The sequence below is a fragment of the Emys orbicularis genome, chromosome 8 (genome assembly GCF_028017835.1).
Source record: "Emys orbicularis isolate rEmyOrb1 chromosome 8, rEmyOrb1.hap1, whole genome shotgun sequence".
NCBI lineage: Eukaryota > Metazoa > Chordata > Testudines > Emydidae > Emys > Emys orbicularis.
Genome location: NC_088690.1, coordinates 15927452 through 15944569, shown reverse-complemented (window position 1 = coordinate 15944569; position 17118 = coordinate 15927452). Strand labels below are relative to the sequence as shown.

General features: G+C 40.8%; 1 protein-coding gene across 1 annotated transcript in view; it reads right to left on the bottom strand.

The window, feature by feature from the left end:
* The window catches only part of HOOK1 (hook microtubule tethering protein 1), a 64443-nt gene that overhangs the window by 35637 nt on the left and 11688 nt on the right, over positions 1-17118 (bottom strand). The window contains exons 2-4 of the mRNA XM_065409160.1: positions 7181-7266; positions 503-575; positions 79-129 (exon numbers count right to left, since the gene is read on the bottom strand). Coding sequence (XP_065265232.1) covers positions 79-129; positions 503-575; positions 7181-7266 — 210 coding nt within the window. The remainder of the gene's footprint in view (positions 1-78; positions 130-502; positions 576-7180; positions 7267-17118) is intronic.

Sequence of the window (17118 nt, the reverse complement as noted above, 5' to 3'; positions counted from 1 at the left end):
GGGATTAACTTTAGCGAAAAAGACCAATCCTTATTTGTTATGTGAACAAAACCAACAAAACTGCTGCTTTTTCCATACCTCATGATAGTAGTCCATAATTCCTTGCAGAACCTTTTTCAGATTACTGGCCTAACAGTGTATAAAAGATAACATTGGTTATATGCTACTATTAAGAATAGATACTTTTCTCAGACTAAAAAAAAAAAAAAAAAAAGTTTAATCTGACTGCATTTTATTTCCATTTAAAAATCTACACAGTAGTTTTATGAGAAAAATATGTAATGATGCTGGGAGAGAATTAAGATGAGAAAGGAACTGCATGTGAAGCATAGATCATGGTAAAATATGTTTAAGTCAGTTACATACAATTTGAATGTGTGTGTTAATTATTGCTCTTTTTGACACCCCCCCCCAACACTATAACATAGTAATATTAGATAAACTCGGGAAACATCGTCCTAAGCGACTGCAAATAGCTTTTGCCAACTTTCATTTTTGGTACCTTTATTCTCCAGTTGTCACCAACATCTTCTTTAATACGGCTTAGCCATGATTCATCAAACCAGGCAACATCTCTAGAATAAAAGTAAACTGTATTTACTAAACATTAAAATGGCATAATTCAAATGAGACATCAGACCTCCAGCGTTAGTTTTATATTAGAAAATTCACTACAGTATCCGAAGAGGTACATTATTGGAAATTTTCTGTCCTGGAGAGTGAATTCTACTGAACAAGACATCAAAGCTAGGTAGTGAAGACACTCCACTCTGCAGGGCAGAAGGAATTTTGAGGCTTCAAGAATATAGTGCAGGGGTGGCCAACCGGCGGCTCCTGCCAGGAGCCAACTCTGGGGAAAATATGGTAGGTTCTCAGCACCCACTGGTAGTCCTATCAGTCCCCAGCCCCTCCCGCCTGCCGATGCCCCCCCCCCCATCAGCGCCTGCCCCTCCTGCTTGCCCGCCACGGCGATCAGCTGTTTCGTGGCGTTGCGGCTCTGGGAGGGAGGGGGAGGAGCACCCAGCCCCCCTCCCTCCCCCAGCACCTCCCGACATGATCAGCTGTTTCGTGGCGTTGAGGCTGCTCTGGAGGGGGGGGGGGGCTGGGTGTGCGTCCTCGCTCCTCCCTCTCCCTCCCTGAGCCACCTCAACGCCGCAAAACAGCTGATCGCGGTGGGAGGCGCTGGGGGAGGGAGGAGCGAGGACCTGGTGCACAGCCTCCCCCCTGTCACCTCCTCCTCTGTCTCCTTGCCTGCTGCCCGTTTCGCACCAGGAGGCTCTGGGAGGGAGCAGGGAGAAGCAAGGACACATCTCACTGGGGGAGGGGGCGGAATGTGGCAGGAAGAGGCAGGGCAGAAAGGGGCAGGGTTGGGGTGGGGACTTGGTGAAAAGGGTGGAGTGGGAGACGGGGCCTGGGGCAGAGCCAGGTGTCCAGCAACCCCTGGCTGGAGCCTGGTCTCCTTCAATAAAGTACACAGTGACTACTAGCTGGTGTGGAAATTTTTAATCAAAATTTTTCTTACACCATCTAACAATGGAAAGCAAGTGCAAACGGAAAAGCAAATACACAGATGAAAATCGAGGCTTCCAACAGGAGTGGGAGCATAAGTACTATTTCGTTGAACGTAATGGTAAGGCCATGTGTCTTCTTTGCCAGACGTGTGTCTCTCAGTTCAAATCTTCAAACTTGCAGCGTCATTTCGCTTCTAGCCATGCACATATGGATCAAGAATTCCCACAAGGTTCTGAACTCTGCACTTTAAAACTGAAAATTTTGAAAAAAACAAACAGATGTAGAAGCCCAATTCTTCACCAGATTTGCCAACCGATTGCAGACTGTAACCTTAGCCTCCTATTATGTGGCCGGGCACATAGCCCGTATAAAAAAGCCCTACTCTGAAGGCGAGTTTATAAAAATGTGCCTCACTGATGTGATTTCAATCTTGTCACCAGAGAACGAGAATCTACAGAAGAAAATTTCTGGCCTGCAGCTTTCACGCCACACAACAGAACACAGAATCTCCGACCTGAACAGTGACACTGAATGGCTACTGCACTTGCAACTTCAGCAGCGTGAGTATTTGAGCATCTCTTTGGATGAGTCGTGCGATGTACAGGATAAACCTCAATTATCGGTATTTGTCCGGACTGTGGCTGACGACTGTGTTGTAAGGGAAGAACTCCTGGATATCGTCCCACTAAAGGACAGAACTCGTGGACGAGATCTAAAGGAGGCATTGATGTTGCTAGTTGCGAAACACCACTTCCCTTTACAGAAGCTCACTGCCATTGCAACAGATGGGGCTCCATCCATGTGAGGATCTGTGAATGGATTAGTAGGGCTTTGTAAGTCTGACGAGAGCTTTCCCAAATTTTGGACATTTCACTGTATTATTCATCGGGAAAAACTGGTATCTAAAAATCTCAAATTTGATTACGTCATGAAACCAGTCTTGCACATTGTGAATTTCATTTGCTCAAATGCACTCAATCACAGACAATTTCAAAATCTAGTCAAAGAACTGGATGAAGACGACTTCCCTGCTGATTTGCCATTTCACTACACAGTTCGATGGCTCTTGAGAGGTAAAGTTATTTCCCGTTTTTTCGAGCTCCTGGAACCAGTAAAATTGTTTATGGAGGAGAAGCAAAGAATACACCGTGAGCTTACAGATCCTGGGGGGGTTCTAGACTTGGCATTTCTTGCAGACATGCTGCTGCATTTGGATAAACTAAACGTGGACTAACAACGAAAATTCCGGTTGCTGTCTTATCTAGTGCAAAGTGTATTTGCATTCATGAACAAACTGCAGGTGTTTCACAGACAAATGCTTGAGGGAGAGCTGACACACTTTCCCTCAATGTCATAACTTCCAGACAGATCAAAAGAAGATGCAGCAGAACCCCTAAAACAGAGCACAACTAGAAATGCGAGCATGATTAAAGATCTTAAGGACAGTTTTGAGGAAAGATTCCAAGATTTGCAGCAGAAAAGACCTCAAATCAGATTTCTGATTGACCCTTTTAGTGCTAAAGCCGATTGTCTGAAGCCCCCTTTAGTTACTGACGAAGCAACATCCCAGATGGAAATAATAGAACTTTTGAAAGATGACAGATTCAAATTTGTTCAGAAGACAGAGGGGACCCTTACTTTCTGGAAATCTGTGCCAAAGGATAAATACCCCAACATCAGAGGTGCGGCCCTAAAATTAATCTCGATGTTTGCCTTGACCTATCTTTGCGAGTCTGTTTTCTCAACACTCAAACATGTGAAATCCAAGCACCGATCGTTTTGACAGACAGCCACTTAAAAGGACTGCTGCGTGTGAGCACAACTGAACACAAACCAAACTTCAAGGGAATTGCTGAAAGCAAAGATTGCCAGAAGTCCCACTAAGTAAAACATTAAGACAAGTTGTTGTTATTATCGTTAACTATACATTATAAATATACATTATCAAATTATATAATGATTGTGTGTGTATATATATATATATTAGTGACAGACCCAGACTAGTGGGGTACAGGAGTCTGGTAGAGGGCAAATATACTGGTCACTGGATGAGTAGTTTTCTGTTCCCTGAGTGACCAGAGCAGGGGCTGCACTAGAGTAATCAGGAACCTGCTAGAACCAGTTAAGGCAGGCAGGCTAATTAGGACACCTGGAGCCAATTAAGAAGAAGCTGCTAGAATCAATTAAGGCAGGCTAATTAGGGCACCTGGGTTTTAAAAGGAGCTCACTTCAGTTTGTAGTGCAAGAGTGTGAGGAGCTGGGAGCAAGAGGCGCAAGGAGCTGAGAGGGAGAGGGTGTGCTGCTGGAGGACTGAGGAGCACAAGCGTTATCAGACACCAGGAGGAAGGTCCTGTGGTGAGAATAAGGAAGGTGTTTGGAGGAGGCCATGGGGAAGTAGCCCAGGGAGTTGTAGCTGTCATGCAGCTGTTACAGGAGGCACTATAGACAGCTGCAGTCCACAGGGCCCTGGGCTGGAACCTGGAGTAGAGGGCGGGCCCGGGTTCCCCCCAAACCTCCCAATTGACCTGCACTGTGGGTTCTTCCAGAGGGGAAGGTCTCTGGGCTGTTCCCCAACCCACATGGTGAATCTCTGAGGCAAGAAAATCCGCCAATAAGCGCAGGACCCACCAAGATAGAGGAGGAACTTTGTCACAATATATACACACACACACACACACACACACGTATATAATCATTACATAATACTGTGGCTCTTTGGCAATGTACATTGGTAAATTCTGGCTCCTTCTTAGGGTCAGGTTGGCTGCCCCGATATAGTGAATTAAACATAAATATCTAAAATATTTCTTTATTGTGCCTAGTTTTTGTGCTTTGTAACATCAGACAAAAAAAAATCATGTTTGTTTATTATAAACAATTAAAAAAAAATCTGAACTGACAAAAGCCAGCTACAGCAATTACAGTTAGAGTTAACATATTTATACACTTATGCTATAATAATTTAATTAGTCAAAAGAATTTGGAAAGAAAAAGTTATTTGTTCTAGATTGTCGTTTTACATAACTTTTTGTATTTCTTTTTAGAGCCACTAATGTAAAGCTGTCCCACTGAATGGATCTTGCTTTCATTAGGAGACATTTAGAGACTTTAAAGGACCAGTCCATATGCATGCTATTAGTTTACCAATGGAACCTTTTAACAATATTGGAACAAGTTATTAATCAATTTGTAAGCACGTAGAGGATAACAGTGTTATAAGGAATAGCCAGCATGGGTTTGTCAAGAACAAATCATGCCAAACCAACCTAATTTCTTTCTTTGACAGGGTCACTGGCCTAGTGTAGAGGGGGAAACAGGATATATGATACATCTTGATTTTAGTAAGGCTCTTGTCACAGTCTCACAAGTCGTTCTCATAAACAAACTAGGGAAATGTGGTTGAGATGAAACTCCTATAAAGTGGGTGAAGAACTAGTTGAGAGACCGTACTCAAAGAGCAGTTATCAATAGTTCGTTGTCAAACTGCGAGGATGTAGTTACTGCAGGAAGATGCTAATTAATCTCTGCTGACTGTGGTAGGTGCAGTTTGTTAACCCAGGCTAGGTCTACACTACCCGCCTGAATCGGCGGGTAGAAATCGACTTCTCGGGGATCGATTTATCGCGTCCCGTTGGGACGCAACAATCGATCCCCGAATCGACGCTCTTACTCCACCAGCGAAGGTGGGAGTAAGCGCCATCGACGGGAAGCCGCAGAGGTCGATTTTGCCGCCGTCCCTACAGCAGGGTAAGTCGGCTGCGATACGTCGAATTCAGCTACGCTATTCGCGTAGCTGAATTTGCGTATCTTAAATCGACCCCCCCCTTGAGTGAAGACGTACCCCCAGACAAGATACAGAGATGGGTGCTGCTCCTTTGGTCAGAGGATCTAGGCAAAACAGCCCTCAGGGAGCAACCCTAAGAGCAGCCAAACCCAAGGAGTAATTTTGGGCTTTAAGTTGTGTAACTTCACGTTGAAGCATTTTGTTACAGCCAAACCCTAAGAAGGTGGTTATCTTTGCCCTTATATAACATGTGCATACTATGTTTTGGAGCATGCTGGGAAAAGCACCTGCTTACACTTATCAAATTGCTAATCATCAAAGCTGTGTTTTAAAACAGGATATGGCTCCGCATTAAACCCGTCTTTTCTTATCTAAGGCTAGGTCTACACTACCCGCCTGAATCGGCGGGTAGAAATCGATCTCTTGGGGATCGACTTATCGCGTCTCGTCAGGACGCGACAATCGATCCCCGAATCGACGCGCTTACTCCACCAGCGGAGGTGGGAGTAAGCGCCGTCGACTGGGAGCCGCGGCAGTCGATTTTGACGCCGTCCTCACAACAGGGTAAGTCGGATCTGATACGTCGAATTCAGCTACGCTATTCGCGTAGCTGAATTTGCGTATCTTAAATCGACCCCCCCCTGTAGTGTAGATGTAGCCTGAGCCAGTGGTAAAGAGACATAACACTATTTCAGTGACAGTCAGATGTTCTGATCTTGTGTCTGAGCTGACTGCAGTTTCAAACAGTGGGCATGCCACCAAAGTGACATGTCCACTAGTGTTTAACTCCACTCTGCCACTCCAACCCCAATTCGCTGTTGAAATCTTAGCAGGACAGAAAAATATTTTCAATATCCCTCCCATTTTTTAAATAGGGGTTTTCCCATGACAGCTTCAATACTTGAACTATAAAAGCTCCCAATTACCCTTAAAACATAATGGTCAAGGAGTTGGGCAAACCCAATAGCAGTACTACACAAAGACATGTAGGTTGAATTTCCAGTTCCTCTCTCTAAAAGGAAAGTAGAGCAAGTACTCAAGTACTGATATCCATGAAAATGGTGTCAAAGAGAAATGATGATTTTGTACTCCTTGCACCATGAATACTGCTATTGGGAATTTAGGGATAGTTTATCCCAATTAATTAACTGAAAAAACAAAAACAATTCATGAAGACACAGACAGAAAAGAGAACAGTGATGATCCTAATGTTTGTATTTCATATCATTTTTTCCACCATGAACAAGACACACCAAAGATTAGATGTATGCTCCCAAAACATTTTCCCATTAGACTATTCTGTAATAAGGAGACAAGATGGGTGCGTTAGTATCTTTTATTGGACCAACTTCTGTTGATGAAAGAGACAAGCTTTCAAACTCCTGAAGAAGAGCTCTGTGGAGCTCAAAAGCTTGTCTCTTTCACCAACAGAAACTGGGCCAATAAAAGATATTAACTCACCCATCTTGTCTCTCTCTTACCCTGAGACCAACACAACTACAATACTGCAAACATATTCTGTAATAAATCAAATTTCCATAGCAAATTAGTTCTGAACAATCTATGGGATATAAGGGAAAATCTGTGCTTCAACTATGTTTATACTAAAAAAGCCAAACCAAAAGCTCTGAGGAGAAGAGAGTGGAGAAATTACTCCAAACCATCCACTCTATCGTGTTGTTGATATTCAGTCATAGTGACACTGTAAAGGCATCTTTTTCGCTCAATTATAACACCCGTATCATACAAGTTGAGATATGTAACATTTTCTAGGAAGATATACTTTGTTATTCTGCATATCTGGCACTTTGGAAAAAGTGTGAAACCTAAATAAGAATGTAGAGTAATTTCATATATACTTTTTGAACTTAACTGTCAACTTACATTTGATGAAGTACCTGTGCCATTGCAACACCATTTGTCAAGTCTTGAACATCTTTGCAGGGTCCAGAGGTATTAAATGTCTGCAACTAAAGAAAGGCAAACAATATGTTTCCAGTTCAACATAGAAAGAGACAGGGAATTAGATGCAATTCTCTATTTTTCCTTAGTATGAACCTTTAGTAAAATGCCTCTTTATTTTAAGTAGCCTGGAACATCAAAATCTCTTCCACAAACTGAATAATTTGTAAACTAAGCCAATAAACTATTCCTGCTCAATACTTTGACAGAAAGGCAATTACCAATATTGGTTTAAAATGTTCAGATATGCTGACCGAGTGTTTTTCCATAGTAGTGATATTCCTATCTCTCATTGTAAACTCAACTTGTGAATTAATATCAATTTGAGAGACTGGTGTAACATTTACTTGTTTCTTAAATTAGGTGACAAAGCTTTCGTTTTGGACGTTTAAAACCCTCATCAAAAATTTGCTTAAAAATAATAAAAAGGGAGGCATCAAGAGAAATATTCTAATTTCAAACAATCCCAATTCAATCCTTCATAATGTATATGTTAAATCAGGGGTAGGCAACCTATGGCACGCGTGCCGAAGGTGGCACACGAGCTTATTTTCAGTGGCACTCACACTGCCTGGGTCCTGGCCACCAGTCCAGGGGGCTCTGCATCTTAATTTAATTTTAAATGAAGCTTCTTAAACATTTTAAAAACCTTATTTACTTTACATAAAACAATAGTTTAGTTATATATTATAGACTTATAGAAAGAGATCTTCTAAAAACGTTAATGTATTACTGGGACACGAAACCTTAAATTAGAGTGAATAAATGAACACTCGGCACACCACTTCTGAAAGGTTGCCGACCCCTGTGTTAAATATAAATGTCCACCTCCCTTAAGACCTCTAAGATTATTGGGAAAAAAAGTTATATAAAAACTGATGGAGATGTGTGCTTTTGGGTGGGGAAAAAAACGTACGGCTACAGAACAGTTATCGCATTCTTCAATCATTCTTAGTTGTTTTCATATTCTTAGAGTGTGCAACTGTTGCATATTGGAAATATACTTGCTTGGAACATGGGAGACTCCAAAGTCATCCTTACATTTTGGACTCCATATCAAACATATAACTAAAATTCACGAAACCCTTCTTTAACATATAATAGTACTTTGAAGCTTTTACAAAAGAGCTGGAATACAAGACCAGGAGAAAGGTACATAACAGACAATGAACATTTGAATTTCCTAATGGTTGTATATAAAGAAGCGTTTCCCATTTAGTCTCTCATGGCTGGATACACAGTAACTATAATTTTATTTTTGTTCATATATTTCTATGTTAAGAATAAACATCACAGCCCCATATTCTATCTACCACCCTTCATCTCTCCTATGAAAACTGGTATTATAGGAGCTGATAGGGGGAGATGGAAGTGTTAGGCAACCTAACACCTTCCATTATAAAAATGTCTTGAAACCTTTTAAGAAGCTCTAACACCTCCATTTTGAGTTTGCAACCTAATTAGACATCTTTTAGTGTATTTTTGAATGAAATTACTATTTATATTACTGTAGTGCCTAGAGGCTCCAATTAGAATCAAGGTCCAATTGTGCTAAATGCTACACATATACATAGTGACAGACAATCCCTGCCCCTAAGAGTTTACAATCTAAGGGCTCAATCGTTGCAAAGTCATGAGCCCAGGGTAAGGGATAGTGTTCTGTTATGCTCCACCAGGAGCAGCACAAAACACAAGAACATAAAAACAGCCATACTGAGTCAGACCAAAAGACCATCTAGCCCAGTATTCTGTCTTCCGACAGTGGCCAATGCCAGGGGCTTTCAGAGGGAATAAACAGAACAGGTAATCATCAAGTGATCCATCCCCTGTCGCCCATTCCTAGCTTCTGGCCAACAGAGGCTAGGGACACCATCCCTACCCATCCTGGCTAATAGCCATTGATGGACCTATCCTCCAAGAACTTATCTAGTTCTTTTTTGAACTGTTATAGTCTTCGCCTTCACAACATCCTCTGGCAAAGAATTCCACAGGTTAACTGCACTGTGTGAAGAAAAACTTCCCTTTGTTTGTTTGAAACCTGCTGCCTATTAATTTCATTTGGTGAGCCCTAGTTCTTATTCCTTATTTACTTTCTCCACACCAGTCATGATTGTATAGACCTCTATCATATTCCCCCTTAGTTATCTTTTTTCCAAGCCCAGAAGTCCCAGTTTTTTTAATCTCTCCTCATATGGAAGCTGTTCCATGCCCCTAATCATTTTTGTTTCCCTTTTCTGTACCTTTTCCAATTTCAATATGTTTTTTGAGACAGTGCGACCAGATCTGTATGCAGTCAAGATGTGGGTGTACCATGGATTTATATGAAGGCAATATGATATTTTCTGTCTTATCTACCCCTTTCTTCATGATTCCCAACATTCTGTTCACTTTTTTGACTGCCACTGCACATTGAGTGGATGTTTTCAGAGAACTATCCACAATGACTCCAAGATCTCTTTCTTGAGTGGTAACAGCTAATTTAGATCCCATCATTCTATATGTATAGTTGGGATTATGTTTTCTAATGTGCATTACTTTGCATATATTAACATTGAATTTTATCTGCCATTTTGTTGCCCAGTCACCCAGTTTTGTGAGGTCCCTTTGTAACTCTTCATAGTCTGCTTTGGACTTACAAAACTGCTCAAGAAAGTTATCTGCAAATTTTGCCACCTCACTCTTTACCCCTTTTTCCAGATCATTTATGAATATGTTGAATAAGACTGGTCCCAGTACAGATCCCCGGGGGACACCACTATTTACCCCTCTACATTCTGAAAACTGTCCATTTATTCCTACCCTTTGTTTCCTATCTTTTAACCAGTTACTGATCCATGAAAGGACCTTCCCTCTTATTCCATGACAACTTACTTTGCTTAAGAGCTTTTAGTGAGGGACCTTGTCAAAGGTTTTCTGAAAATCTAAGTACACTCTATACACTGCATCACCCTTGTCCACATGTATGTTGGCCTCCCCAAAGAATTCTAGTAGATTGATGGGGCATGATTTCCCTTTACAAAAACCATGTTGACTCTTCCCCAACAAATCGTGTGCATCTATGTGTCTGATAATTCTGTTCTTTACTACAGTTTCAACTAATTTGCCTGGTACTGAAGTTAGGCTTACTGGCCTGTAATTGCCGGGATCGCTTCTGGAGCCTTTTAAAAAAATTCCTAGAAGTTACAGACATACCTCCAACACGGAGAGTAAAAGCCAGATACAGCACTGCAGTAGACATTTTTACATGTACAGTCCAGGATACAGTAGCCAAGTGTCTGATCACCTGCTTTGTGGATTCTTGCTGTTGCTACAGATTCACAGACAACAATTCTGCTCCATGCTCTGACTGGCCTCTAGTTAATTTCTAAGTACAGTTTAAGGTGTTGATTTCAATTTATAAAGCCCTAAAATATGCAAGGTCCTGGTTACCTTGGAGACCTCTTTACAAATGATAAAGCCGTTTCAGGAAAGGATTATCAATGGTGGAATTTGCTTCTCCCATCCATTCTCCAAAGCATGGATTTGCCGGCCTTTGGATAATATTGATTCATTCATCTGTTCTCCCACGATTTGGGTGATTATTTAAGCTGGGTTGGTGGGAGACCCTGTTTCAAGTTATGGAAGCATGAGACGACTGTTATGCATTATGTTTTATAAAGACTGTCCACGTGCCCAGAACATCAGATGTTGCATTTAAGTTGAAATAAGCAGACAGAAAAAGGGTCAAGCACAAAGAGGACATAATTGGAGTGTTTTATATTAAGATGCGTTTCTTATCCTACATTACAATAGGTAGGTAAGCAAAAAGTCAGTAGTCCCTGGTAGCATAAAAAGTAAGTTAGAGAAAGCAGCCCTAGAACAGTTGTGGACTAGTGTCAGCTTGTAACAGAGCAGCCCTCAACACACAGCAGCCCAACATAAGGATGGGCTTAGAAGCCTAAGAGTCACACTCGGGCAAATCTGAATTCAGACTTCCAGTGCCATTATACTGGGAGAATAAAATTTTCAGTTTATGGGCATTCAGACCTAAAGATTGCTATGCACATCAATGTGCCATACCACTTTACTTCTATAAACATCTTCAACCCTTGTTTAAGCAAGTAAATAAGGCCTTTATGAGCCTTCTGACATGGTAGTGCTACTTTATACATGCTGGTAACTCCTGGAATAGAAGCAACTAATTAGGATTAAAAGGAAAGAAGCGCTCGCCAAAAAGAACTTGCTCTCTGTTCTTCTTTGTTGTCCAGGGTCACTTTTTGATAGCTGTGAGGAACATAGGCAACCAAGATAATCTGTTTATGTTATTATGAGGCTATGCTCACTTTTGCCTGAGAGCTTTTTTTGTGTGCTTGCTAAGTATATCTTTGTCATTTGATTTGCTTCTAGGTATGCTAATATACGTTTAGTTTGGTTTAAGAGCAGCCTAGTGAGGAGCCTACTTCTGTTAGTCTTTAAGGTGCCACCGGACTCCTTGCTATTTCTATGTGTATATATATATATATATACACACACACACACACACACACACACAGAGGTCTGAGCAATTTTCATAGATTTACAGGCTGATTTTGGACCTCTGAAGACAATGGAGGTTTGCAACTGACTTCCATGGAAGCAGGATCCATTACTTGCAGTAGAATCATTTATAGAAAAGTGACATGAACTTTGCTAAACTGACACAGTGAAGAGAAATATATCCCGGGAAAATACTATCCCTTACCCCATAGCCTACAGAAGTCAAAGGCACTGCAAAGGACCGGGGCATGATTCCCCCAGTGCAGTGTAGGGCTGCCACAAGCACTGCAGTCCATAGGCAATCTCTGACAGGCTGCTGCAAGTTAAAGCATGCCCATTTCAGCACCCAGTATAGCCCAGAATCCAGTTTAAATCACCTTTGCTCTCCACCCCATTGGGTGGGGCAAACACTTTCTGCCTTAGAAGCACAACTATTAGGCTGATGCATTGCATATGCTTTGAAGGGTGTACTACACATCTTACGACATAATTCTTAATGTGATTTCTCCTAAGATATTGCATGTTCAGTCACCAAATAGCTATACATTTTAAAGTAGGACCATACACATATATAGTTGTCAGATAGGTTTCTATGCTTAGAGGGAGGATCCAGGCTGGAGGCTCTCCAGCTGCTACCATGGCTAAATAAGCTATGAAGACAGGTTCTGCCTCCAAAGAGATTTTGAATAGAAATGTTTACAGATTTTTTACAAGTGGGAGGAAAGAAAAGATCATGGTCCAAACTAACATTATTCAGCCACTCATGGAGAGGAAGTCAACACTAAGAATGTTTACCACTGCCAAATGGCTGAAACTATAAGTACAGTAATTCCTCATTTAAGGTTGTCCCACTCAACGTTGTTTCAATGTTACGTCCCTGCTCAATTAGGGAACATGCTCGTTTAAAGTTGTGCAATGCTCCCTTATAACGTTCTTTGGCTGCCTGCTTGTAAGATTCTGTGAAAGAGCAGCGACTTTACAAAGGAGCATTGCACAAGTTCCGCTTCTCTGCCTCTTCCCCCTCCCTCCCAGCGCTTCCCACACCGCCAAACAGCTGTTTGGTGGGGCTTAGGACTTTCTGGGAGGGAGGGGCAGGAGCGGGGAAGCGCTGTGTCTCCGCTCCTCCCCGTCCCTCCCAGAAAGTCCTAAGTGCCGCCAAACAGCTGTTTGGCCTGGAGTGGAGCAGGGACAGGAAGAGGCGGGCCTGGAGCATTCCTGGCAAAATCCGAGCCTGTTCTCTGGGGAAGCTGCCGCCGCTGCTGCAAAGGTGCTTCCTAGTTAGCATCCTTGCCTGCAGCGGGCTGTGCCTGTGTGGGGTAAGCCAGGGGCACTTCCCAACCACAGTACAGTAATGTACAGTATACAGTATAATGCCTTTTGTCTGCCCCCAAAAAATTTCCTTGGAACCTAACCTCCCGCATTTACATTAAATCTTATGGGACAATTGGATTCGTTTAACATTGTTTCACTTAAAGTTGCATTTTTCAGGAACATAACTACAACGTTAAGTGAGGAGTTACTGTACAGAATATCTTAAATAAGGATTTCTTCCCCAGAGGCAGCCATTCAACATTCTATAATGTAGAATATATCTGCATCTTCCCCTGGGTCTGTGGGGGACCAAATAAGATTTTAAGATTGCAACTTCCATATATTCTAAATAAATCTCTTGACGATAATTAAAAAAAAAACAACAAATAGATGGCTTGAATATGGTGATCAATCTCATCTGCTGGAGTTATTCCAGACCTGCAATACTATCTACTAGAACTTGAGAGGATGAAATAGCTCCTCTAGATATCCAAGACTTTTTTTCTCCTTTGCTTATAAAGGGTAGTAGAAGCACTCAAAGGCTTGGCTACGAGCTATTTCCTTAGGTACTTACTGTCTCAAGGACATACAACTTTGGGATCACAGGAGTTAAATTTTATATGTTTTGCTTGAGAAAGCCTTCTAAAAGACATTATAAGAAGTGTACATACTGAACAGAGGGGGAAAAAAAGTTTCCTGTCAACATAACTAGGAAAGTAGGTTACTGACTATGGGCGTGATCCTGAGTGCTTGACTTCAGTGTGAGGTAAACGCACTCATGCTTAACTTTAGGCACATGAGCTGTCCCACTGAGACAATGGAACTACACATGTGCTTGAAGTTAAGTATGTGTCTTTGCAGGACAGAGGCATAAGTAATGCTTGGACATCCTAAAGGCACGTCAGTGCATTGGATGTATGTATTTGTCATGTTATAAAAAAATAGTCAAATTCTGCTCTGTTATCCTGGTGTAAGTCTAAAGTAACTATGTAAAAGCATAATTTGGCCACATGCTTCCTCTGATATAAAGCACAATGCTAAAGGAAATTCAAGAGAAGGAACTGCTTTAGTATGTTAAGAATCTATGTATACACTATCGTTCCAGGCACTTAAATATCTAAGACACTGACACAGGTGTCCATGACACAAGCCTGCTCTAAAGATAGCTTCCCCCTGACTGTTGCTGCAGGTATTATTTCCATTCTTATCTCAATGGAAAGTATTGTGGTTTCCCTAATATGAAGGGAATAAAGGCTCTTTCTGGGGGGACAATTCAGAAAATCTAAGTTTGACGACTACTGTGGAAGTAATAGTGTTAGACAACAGAAGTTCAGTTTCTCCTGGGCACTTATAAATATATTTTTGTTAATTTGAGTAAGCTAACTTTTTAATATTTGAAAATACAGTATTCCGTGACACAGCAGACTGAAGAACATACTAATTCTGTGATGCCTTTGAAATATTAAAAAGGCATCCAATATGTACAAATATTAGTTAACACTTGTAATTCACATTTTCCCCTCCCCCAATGGAGGATATGTATTTATGCTACAGGGATTGCAACAATAAAAATGCAAAACCAAATGGAAGATTATGCATAAGGTGAACATCCCTTTGCAATACTAATGATAATACAAACCACTTGAGCTTCTCTCTCATGACTACCCAGAATAATTGAAACCACATATTATAGATAATTATAGCTCACAGGTCTTTAACTATTCTTTTCAATACAAAGCATCTTCTCCCCACCCCACTGCTATTTTGGAAGTGAATTATATATTAGACATAGTTATGGAAAATTAAAGTTGCATAGACTGTAGCAGCATATGGCTATTAAAACCATTAAGCGTTCACTAACTTATGAGTTACATCAGTGAAATAAGATGTTAGACCAGAAAAACAAAACAAATATAACAAACAACAACACACATATGGCAATACATACACGCTGCAATAGCAACACACAAACAATCTGAACATACAGGGCCTGATTCTCATTTTCACTAAGGCCCCTTTACATTGCTCTAACAGTTTAAAGGGACCTTTATGTGGAAATAAGTTATAATTACACTCACTTTATGATCCCTTTCCATGATTAGATCTGTATAAACAGCCAAGGTATAAATGAGAGTTAGGCCCATAATGTCTAAAGCAGCACTAATAAAAATAAGTTAGACACACCCATTTCAGCACTAAGAAAAAATTCTGGAATTTGGATATATGCTCAAGTTGTTTTTACCTATGCTATGGCGAGCCTTAGGATAGGCTATTTTTATTTGTATATTAATGGAAAAAATTAAAAAACCCTGAAACTATGCTAAGATGAAGGAAAGGGAGACTGAGAAGAGATACAGAATTTAATTTTTGTACAACATGTTGAACATGTAAAACACTATGCGGGTGCTAGCAGAAAAAAATGGAGTGAAGAAAAAAGCATGAAGTTATTTTTAAACTATTATATAAGACTCTGAATTCCATGACCCGGTAATAAAACATACCTATATATTTACAAATACTTTACTCCGTATACGCATGCACACAGTTCGAATTTGTTGGAGGAGTAAAAAATGGGGTTCCCCTTCCTATAAGTACTGCTAAACCATCTCTATCTTGGTTATTTTTTTATCCCTGTATTTCTAAATTACTTCTAAAGAGTGATTAATTCCCCTCCCCCATTCCCATTTGGCACCCACCAACTGGCTAGTATTTCCAAAGAAACATTCTGGACCAGATAGCCCTGGTATAACCTAACACTGGCTTTATATAATTCCTACTGCAAGACTCTCAGTATTTGGTACAATACAGTTCCACCAAAAATCTTTTGACAAAGCCACTTTGAACCTGCAACTCCTGAACTACAGAGACAAGAAATCAGCCAAAATATGAGCAAAACTAAAGGGGAATGTTCAATTTCGATTAATCAAATTGTCGCACATGCAACCCTGCACATTTTGAAGAGTTTGAGAATCACTGTACTAAATGTTTTAAGATCTGACATTTTTGCTTTTGTCAATTGAAGTCTGCACTTTAAGTGTTAATTGGGTGTAAGTTTCCTTTTATTGTTTTTTGTTAATAATTTAACAGGCTTCCAAACCAAAGCTAATGCTGAAAAAATAATGATCAGACTCACAGGATATTGGTATTGAGAATGGTCAAACCTGCCCACTGCTCCAAAACCATTGTTATTGCAACAATGACTTGTTGGTTACAAGAAATGTCACTTGGTTCTTATGCAAATTATAACATAATAGCAATTTTTCTACCTATAAAAAATTTCAGTTCCAGTTAATTTGCTTCCTGATCCAGGAACAAGCGTAACAAGCCATGTGGATTGGAGGGGGGGGGCGGCGGCGGGAAGTGGTAGATGTAGTATATCTTTACTTTAGTAAGGCTTTTTATACCGTCTCCTATGACTTTCTCATAAATAAATTAAGGAAATACAACCCAGATGGAGCAACTATAAGGTGAGTGCATAACTGGTTGGAAAACTGGTAGTTCTCAGTGGTTAACAGTCAACCTGGAAGGGCATATCGCATGGGGTTCTGCAGGGATCAATTCTGGGTCTGGTTCTGTTCAATATTTTAATCAATGATTTAGATAATGGTCTAGAGAGTACACATATAAAGTTTGCAGACAATACCAGCTGGGAGGGGTTGCAAGTGCTTTAGAGGGTAGGATTAAAATTCAAAATGATCTGGACAAACTGGAGAAATGGTTTGAAGTAAATAGGATGATATTCAACAAGGACAAATGCAAAGTACTCCACTTAGGAAGGAACACTCAGTTGCACACATACAAAATCGGAAATGACTGTCTAGGAAGGTGTACTGCAGAAAGGGATCTTGGGGGCATCGCGGATCACAAGCTAAATGAGAGCCAACAGTGTAACACTGTTGCAAAAAAAGCAAACATCATTCTCGGATGTATTAGCAGGAGTGTTGTAAACAAGACATGAGACGTAATTCTTCCGCTCTACTCCATGCTGATTAGGCCTCAACTGGAGTATTATGTCCAATTCTGGGTGCCACATT